The sequence below is a fragment of the Melozone crissalis genome, unplaced genomic scaffold, assembly GCF_028551555.1.
Source record: "Melozone crissalis strain CALT ecotype California unplaced genomic scaffold, PUWL_Pcris_2 ptg000039l_1, whole genome shotgun sequence".
Lineage (NCBI taxonomy): Eukaryota > Metazoa > Chordata > Aves > Passeriformes > Passerellidae > Melozone > Melozone crissalis.
This window is the reverse complement of record NW_026535817.1, coordinates 7,676,356-7,684,677: the sequence shown is the minus strand read 5'-3', so window position 1 is coordinate 7,684,677 and position 8,322 is coordinate 7,676,356. Positions and strand designations below refer to the sequence as shown.

The 8,322-nt window shown below is 44.5% G+C and overlaps 1 protein-coding gene across 2 annotated transcripts; it reads left to right on the top strand.

Annotated features, from left to right (window-relative positions):
- The first annotated feature begins 371 nt into the window (after positions 1-371).
- On the top strand, positions 372-5,122 carry EXOSC9 (exosome component 9). 2 transcript variants are annotated; one of them, XM_054283753.1, is made up of 12 exons: positions 372-470; positions 635-729; positions 1,337-1,456; positions 1,543-1,645; positions 2,045-2,182; positions 2,295-2,377; positions 2,536-2,668; positions 3,133-3,221; positions 3,402-3,548; positions 3,852-4,033; positions 4,325-4,403; positions 4,885-5,122. In XM_054283753.1, the coding sequence occupies exons 1-12, from the start codon at positions 405-407 to the stop codon at positions 4,964-4,966; spliced, it is 1,317 nt and encodes a 438-aa protein (XP_054139728.1). In that variant the 5' UTR covers positions 372-404; the 3' UTR covers positions 4,967-5,122. The 2 variants fall into 2 exon arrangements, with proteins under 2 accessions (XP_054139728.1, XP_054139727.1); XM_054283752.1 differs by having other exon boundaries at positions 3,843-4,033.
- Positions 5,123-8,322: the final 3,200 nt, after the last annotated feature.

The following is an 8,322-nucleotide window of genomic DNA, read 5'->3' as shown; positions in this document are numbered from 1 at the left end:
CGAGGATGCTGAAGGGCCTGGAGGGGAAGCCGTGTGAAGGGCGGCTGAGGGCACTTGGTTTGTCCAGCTGGCGGAGACTGAGGGGCGACCTCAGCATCCTCGGGACGGGGAGCGGAGGGGCAGATGCAGATCTCTGCACCCTGATGACCAGGGACAGGACTCGAGGAAACAGCATGAAGCCGAGTCGGGGCAGGTTTAGCTTGGAGAGCAGGGGAAGTTTCTCCAAGCAGAGCGTGTGAGAAATCCGTAAGGGATTTCTCAGGGCCGTGCCCTCCCTGAGGGGACGCGCGCAGGGGCGGGAGCGCGGCGCGTGCGGGCTGGGCACGCGCGGCGCGCGGCGATGACGCGCGCGCGCCCTCTCCCCCTTCGCCCCTCTCTCCGCCCGTCACCCTCACGGCGCGGCCATGAAGGCGACGCCGCTCTCCAACTGCGAGCGGCGCTTCCTCCTGAGAGCCATCCAGGAGAAGAAGGTGCGGCGCCGCCATCCCCCTCCCTGCCCCTTTCCCCGTCCCTTCCCCGCTGCCCGGCTGTCCCCGGGATCCGCGCCCGCGCGGTGCCGTCGCGTGCCGGGCATGGCGCGCTGACCCTGTCCGTGTGTCCGTGTGTCCGTGTGTCCGTCCGTGTATTCCCGCAGCGCCTGGACGGGCGGCAGTGCTACGACTACCGGAACATCCGCATCTCCTTCGGCGCCGACCGCGGCTGCTGCATCGTGGAGCTGGGCAGGACCAGGTGGGAGCGGGAGCTCGGCTGCGGGCCCCGGCTTAGCTGGAGCCTGAGGTTCCCAGAGAGCTCTGTAAACAGATTTTAACCTTCCAAGCCTTAATGTCGTAGTATTTCAAGGGTAGGAGCAAAGAGGAGAAGATGGAAATTAAGTAAGCGGGAAAGGGATGGTGTTTCCATGATTATTGTAGTTACACCTAATTTATAATATGCAAAATTGTTCTCTAGTTTCCCTATATCTCGCATTTTGCATTCTTCCCCAAACCAAACGACCCTTTTTTGCATGTGTAAAAATGAAATATAAGCACTTTATGCATATGAATATGCACAATATGAATTATAGCATTATGAATATATGCACAATATTTCATTACATTTTCTCATGTGTTCGAGTCAATTTTTAGTCTTAAAAGACAGGAATATGTTCTAGTTCTTAACATTTGGTTCTTTCAGTTGTTGACTAAAGTTTAAATCTGTATGATAGGCATTGAACAAGAAACTGTCAGGAGTGAAAATTACAAACTAAATCCCTAACCATGTGCTTTTTCCCCAAGTGTTTTGTTTCTAGATGTTCCCTGGTACGCTCTGTGACTTGGTGCTTTCTTTGCCTTGGCAGGGTTCTTGCCCAGGTCTCGTGTGAGCTCGTTGCCCCTAAGCCCAGTCGGCCCACGGAAGGTGTGCTCTTCTTTAACCTGGAGCTCTCACCCATGGCTGCACCTGGGCTGGAGCCTGGCAGGTAATGAATGTCTAAAGAGGACTAAACAGGGATGGCATAAAAGCCACTGTGATCGTGTTGAGTTTGGGTTAATTTTGTTCCAACAGACAATCCGAGTTACTGGTGTCACTGAACAGACTGCTGGAGCGATGCCTCAGAGACTCCAAGTGCATTGAGACTGAATCTCTCTGTGTTGTTGCTGGTGAAAAGGTAGGAAAACTTCACTTCTGATGGGTTTAAACTAAAAGATACATGTAGTCCAATTTTAAGTTGGCCTCTGTCTTGTGTTGGATAGTAGAAGTACTGATTTTAGGTTAGTGTAAAGATCCACTCATCTGATTTGAGAGGATTTTTAGTTTGCCTGTCTGCATAGGCTTTCTGAAGTACTGGGACCCTACAGAATGATGTTTAAATTGTGCTCAAGTGCTGCATACTTCGTCATAACTAAATCTGGGTATCTTCAAATATACCAAGATCTTTCATGTTCTTAATCAAAGACCTAAGGAAAATAGATACTGTTTTTTTAATGGTTCAAAAAAATGAACTAGTTTAAAAAAAAACAAACTTCTGTGAAATCCAGCAGTTTTGTTGTTTTTTTGTTTTTGCCAGGTTTGGCAAATTCGGCTGGACATGCACCTGTTAAACCATGATGGCAACATCACTGATGCTGCCAGCATAGCAGGGATTGTAGCTCTGTGCCATTTTCGCAGGCCAGATGTGTCTGTGCAAGGAGAGGAAGTAACTGTGGTAAGTTGTTTTTGTTTTTTGGTGTTTTTTTAAATTTCCTGAAATTTCTTTGTCACTTTAAAATCAAACAAGTTTCATAAATAACTGTGTTCTGGGCCAATTCCTTTCAAAGTACACTCCTGAGGAACGTGATCCTGTCCCCTTGAGTATCCACCACATGCCCATTTGTGTCAGTTTTGCCTTCTTCCATCAAGGGTAAGATTTTGAGGTCTTATGTACCCATATAAGGGGTATAAACCTTATATACCTATAGTAATTAATATGCAAACCAACTCCTTTGTTTAATTGTGTTTGAGGGTAGCAAGATACCTCAAATTTCTACCGTTGCCTCATATTTCAAACCTTGATTCTAGGACCTATTTGTTGGTGGATCCCACTGAACGTGAGGAGCGGGTGATGGATGGGCTGCTGGTAATCGCCATGAATAAACACCATGAAATTTGTACCATCCAGTCCAGTGGAGTGGTCATGCTGCTGCCAGATCAGGTAAACCTTTGCTCTGACCAGTCCTTTCTGTGGTGTACTGACTGCTTCCTGTGCTGCAGTCTTGATGTGGAAATATCCGTGACATTTGGAAACTGAGAAGTCAATTAACTGTCTGATTTTATTGGAAAAGATTATGTATTTTTTGTCTTAGTGGAAGAGCATAGTACTGTGTACCATGCTGCAGAAGGGATGTAGAAAATGCATTGGTTTTGGTCAGATATGCATATTTTTATTTTCCCTGAGATTTGGCTGAAAAAAACCCCTGCAAATTATTTCCAGTTGCACTCTGGAAGCTGTTAACTTTTTGCATAAAGTCTCAGTGAATCCAGACCCTCATGCTAAGGTGCCATATTGTGTTTGTAATTCCTGTGATTGAAATGTGTGTGATTCTTAGGATGCTCTGTAGTTTCAGTTAAAAACCTCTTGATTTCCTGGTTGTAAGCTGCTTTTTGTATGTGTTACAGATTCTGAGGTGCAGTAAAATAACAGCTGTTAAGGTTGCAGAGATAACAGAACTGATTCAGAAAGCCTTGGAAAATGACCAGAAAGCCAGGTGAGTGTTTTGGGAAGGGCTGGAAATGAGATTTTTTAGGGAATAATGTCAGATTGTGGTTTCAGCAGCAAATTGTCTTCACTTGTATTTGTTTTAAATAGCAAGCATTTGTATATTTGAACTTGAAAAGGGCAGCAGTTTTTGGTTATCCTGAAATAATGTCTGTTGCTGAATGGCCAGGAAAGAAGGCGGCAAGTTCGGCTTCGCAGAATCCATCCCCAACCAAAGGATCACTGCCTTCAAAATGGAGAGTGCTGCTGTGGACACCAACGACGTGGAAGAACAGGCTGGAGAAATCATTGCTAAAGCTGACCCTCCCTCAGAAGTGTATCTTTTCCAGGGTATTACCCAAGGGAAAACCAGGCTAACACACATCTAAGATTCCTCTTGGGTTAGGTAGCCATATAACCTTGAGAGGAAACATCATCATCATCCTGGTCTTGGTTCAGTCTGATTTTAATTCCTTGCCTAAAGCGCAGAGCTGAGGTCAGAGCTGTGATTATTACAGTGACTGGAGAAGTGGCACTCTGAACTCCCCTTTAGGGCTGTTGTCCCCAGCTTTGCTCTCAGAATATAAAGAAATGTGGCAGCAAACACCAAGGTTTTTCTTAACTCCTGCAGTTTTGCCAGTCCAGTAGTGCACACTCCTGGCACAGCCCAAATTGGGGAAGGAATAGGGAGCTCCTGGGGAGACCTTGAAGAATCTGAGAAGGAAGAAGCAGCAGAAGAGGAAGGTGAAAGTGAGGCAGCTGCTTTTGAATGTGTGAAGGTGGAGACTGAGGATACAAGTACACCGAAGGAAACTAAGAGTGGTAAGTATTTGTTTTCTTATTATCAGATCTTATTATATCACTTTATTAACAGTTCATAGTTAAAATGTGAAAGGCCTGTAGGAAGAAAGAACCATTGCAGCCACTTTACACATTTGCTAATTCCACTTGACCCAGTCAGTTCTTTTCAAAAGTTGATTTCTGTAGTATGGGGAGGGCTCCAAATGAATCAGTAACCCCTCTGGATGTTTGTTTAAAAATGCTGTGGTTATTATTTACAGGAGCTGTTTGTACAAAGCTGACCAGCAGTTTGGGGTTTGTGTGTTTTTTTAGATGAACCCATTGTTGTGTCTGACAGCGAGGAGGAAGAAGTTGTCATTCTGGAACCACAGGAACTACCAAGGAAAACAAGGTAACCAGCAAGTGGAATTAGGAGGGGAAAAGTTTGTAAGGAGTATTACCAGGAAGGGCAGGATTTTGGCAAGGCCAAGAAAGGAACGGATAAAAGGGAATACAGATATAGCTGAGAGCAAGGAAGTTTAAATCTAGCTAAATCTGGGAGGCCAGAACCTGTCTGGCCTGCAGCTCATTTGACTCATTTGAGTCCTTCCAGAGGGAGTGAGAACATACAAGTGGATCTCAGTCAGAGGCTGCTGAGAGCTGCTGCAGACATTCTGTGTGCTGCACTAGAGCTGATGTTGAGTTTTACCTCCACTAAGTGAGATTTGCTGCTGTATCCATGGAAACCCCTGTTGTTGGTGCACTTTCAAAAGATTAACCTACACCTTGGCCCCAGGCATGGTGGGGAGTTGCCAAGTTATGGATAATCAGCCTGTGTTATTTTGAAAAACTATTCAGTATGTTTCTCTGATACAACTGTTGTTTGCTGACAGAACACAGGCCAGCTCCAAACAAGAAAATCCAAGTAAGAAAGCATTTAACAAAAGGAGAAGAAAGAAGAGAACTTCTCGTTAAAGCCATCATCCCTCCTGCAGGAATGCTGTATCATATGGATTTTGGTGTATTATTACTGTTTATTTTTGTAGATAATTTTATTTCCTCCCCTCCCAATATCTGGTTTTGCTTTAACATGTATGTTAAACCATTGTACACAGATTTAAATAAAAAAAATGGTGCCTGTAACTGAAATCCTAGGTTTGGCATCCAGCTGCAGCAAAAACTCACCTAGTTCAGCTTTCTTCACAGGGGAAAATCAATGTGCTGTGATTAAAGCCTTCTTGCCCCCATTACTCCACATCTTGCCTTGTTCTCAGACCACTTTGTATGAAAATCAGCAGAAATGCATGGACTTAACAAACCAGCACAGAACTTCAGCAGTGGAGTTTCTTTAAAAGTTTAATTAAATATTACATGCAACAGACAGGAATGCTTCTTGAACTATAGGCAAAGAGTTATGCTCTCAATTTAGGATCAGGCAAAACAAAGACAGAGGGAGAATTGCAAAATACCTGATCTGGGCACTTTGTTTGCAAACAAGTGACCCTGGAAACACACACATATTTACAGAGTGAAGCAGGGCTATTTTACAGGTGACCTCAGTGTTACATGAGCTGTGAACAGGAGAGGAGTTACTGCTGCAGATTTTACATTCCCCAAATCAGGTTAAGAACTTAATGTAAAAAAAACCCCAAAACCATATGTATATAACATTGCTCCCAGCCAGGCAAAGTTTGAATCAAGTTGTGCTCTTTCAGAAGGGACCAACACACAAACCCTCTTATCTCCAGGAGCTAAACCAGTGCATTTTCTTAGTGTCAGTTCTTCCAACCCAAAGTCACTGTCCTGAGTACAAAAAGGGGTGAAGATGCAGCTCCTTCTTAGTTCTGTAGTACCACAAGACTGTAAACTTCTTCAGAAAAAAGAACAGTACCTTCTGCACTGCTGTTTCTCCCTTCTTCACATGTAACATCCCTATGTTCCTTAGAGCCTTGAGTTGGAAAGGATTAGAAGTTAACCTGGATAGGCTTAACAGTAGTACAGTACAACCTGGGATATTTTGTTCAAGGCTTAGAAGCAAAAGCTGGAATTGTCCCATATTAACTTTGGAAAATGAGAAGGTGGAAAAAGATAGCACTTAATAGCAAAAGCAAGAGCTGCCCTGAGGAAGGAGGAACATTGCCATGCTGGGCAGAGATGCCAGCTCCTGGCTGGGGATTTTTTGTTGGGCTGCAGAGGAGGTCGGGTTGATAATGGTGAAAATAAAGCTCAGGGAGCATGGAAGAATTTTTCTCCATGCTATGGGGACAAATTCCATTGAAATTTGAGCACAGCTCTTTGATTAAGCACTAAATTAATACTAAAACCCACTGAAGTCTTTTTACCTAAAGTACTGCTACTTGCTCCTTTTCTGGAGAAAATACTTCATAAGCTTCCTTTAAATTACCCCTCCAATGTTGCTATTTCTCAGTGGTCCTGGAATACACCACAGAAAGGAAGGGGAAGGCAGAACCCAGTTTCCCCAGAAGAGCATTGTGGCCTGGAACCTTCAAGTAATTGCTACCAGTTGCCTTTCCAAGGTCACACACAGGGAAAAACACATTCCTCCCTATGCAAACTCCCTCTCCTGCAAGGTTAAAGTGTTTCCAACCCCAAGCACCAGACATGATATACTGCACAGGTTGTCCCAGATTAATTTTAGCATTTCAGTAGCAGCCCACTGAAATTAATCTAAATAAAGGCTGCTGGCCAATGAAATATAGTTTTTCATTAACCATTAGAACATGCATAGAAGTCCAAGTGCATCCTAAGAAGAGCAGATTGGCCAAAAAGGCCACTCCTGCTGCTTATTTCGACCAGAATTTTGATCACCGTTGCTTTTGTAGTTGAGGTGGTTCAGGGAAGGCTCAGGCAGGAGCACAAGGGTGGGGGCAGAGTAGTAACTTTGTAGCTGCTGAGGTGACACAAGGAGTTCTTTCTCTGTAAGTGCTGCTGCTCAGCCTGACGGAGAGGAGGATTTGAAAAAAGAAATTTCCAATAGCCCACACCCAAACAGCTGTGGGACATCTGTGGGGAGGAGTTTATACTGCTGGGTGCCCCGATAACCAGAGACAGCACCGACTCCAAGCTGAAGAGGCGCAGGTTTCACAGGGCAGCCCTTGCCAAAAGGCTTTAGGAACGAATGCCAGTCTAAGATGACAGCACTACCCCTCAGTGATTTTAAGCTATTGGCAAGACCACTAACATCAGATACAAAAACTGTTTATTAGCCAACCTGGAAATGGCTCAATTCAGCCCACTTCCATGCACTCGCTGCTTTCCATGCCAACAGCAGCAGTACAGGGCAGCATCACTCCATTTACACAGGCTGAAGGTAAACATCCACTTGATCTAATGCTGATTGAATGCCAGTTTGCTTGTGGAACAGTTGCAGAACTAAGGAAAAACATGGCACATTTTTGCTGCGTGCCAGAGAGGAGCTCCTCCCAAGCATGAGGGGTGTAAGGAATTCCTGCTGCTCTGCTCTGCACGAAGCCCATCCATGTCAGAAGACATTCCCTCCTCTTGAGGCCACAGAGCAGCAGCTCACCCACTGCAGTTTAACCCCTCCACCACCCCTGAAGACGTACAAGGCAAGCAGACTGAGGACTAATGCTCTCAGTAGGCATCAATGGACTTTTGGGACAGCCAACACATCAGTGGGAACTCCATGGGTTTGCATTAGTATCAGTTTTACACTTGGACCAGAAGATACTGACAGCAAGGCCATTTTCTGTGCAGTGGAAGCACAAGGTATGAACTGGTGCAGGGGTTTTAACTGTGCAGTCCCTGCAGCAGAGCACTCAGCCTTTCCCCTGCTGAAATCTGGCACTACATTATACAGCAACTGGGGCAGGTCCTAAAGAGCTTCGTGAGTCGGTTCCAGCAAGGAGCTCTCCTCGTGGCCAGAGAGTTTCTTCCAGTTTTGTAGCCATTAAGGCAATGTTTTGGATCTATGCTAAGTCTCAGTTTAAACTAGACAGAATAAAAATGCTACTGATACTCTGTGGAAACCAAATCTTTCTTACTCAGAAGGAGAAAAAGCCCTACTATAATGATGCACTGCTAGTATTAACATTTAGTCTATAATTAGATAAGCAGTTTCAGACTTCACGTGGCCTGCATGGTTAATTCTGTGCCTGAAGAGAACATTTTGATAAAAACACAGCTAAAACTCTTAACAAGATTGCATGTACAAAAGATTTACATTAAAACCATATGAAACTAAACTTCATAATTGAAGTCATCAAGGCCTGTATTCATATTCTGATTGATCATATCTAGAATCCTGAACCATGTTTAAAACTGTACATCATTTTCTGGTAATATACATC

Bases quoted from the DNA above. Each gene is read 5' to 3' on its own strand.
- EXOSC9 (XM_054283752.1), top strand. From the start codon at position 405: ATGAAGGCGACGCCGCTCTCCAACTGCGAGCGGCGCTTCCTCCTGAGA. The intron at 1,646-2,044 runs GTAGGAAAACTT...TGTTTTTGCCAG, and splicing joins GTGTTGTTGCTGGTGAAAAG to GTTTGGCAAATTCGGCTGGA. The intron at 2,669-3,132 runs GTAAACCTTTGC...TATGTGTTACAG, and splicing joins TCATGCTGCTGCCAGATCAG to ATTCTGAGGTGCAGTAAAAT.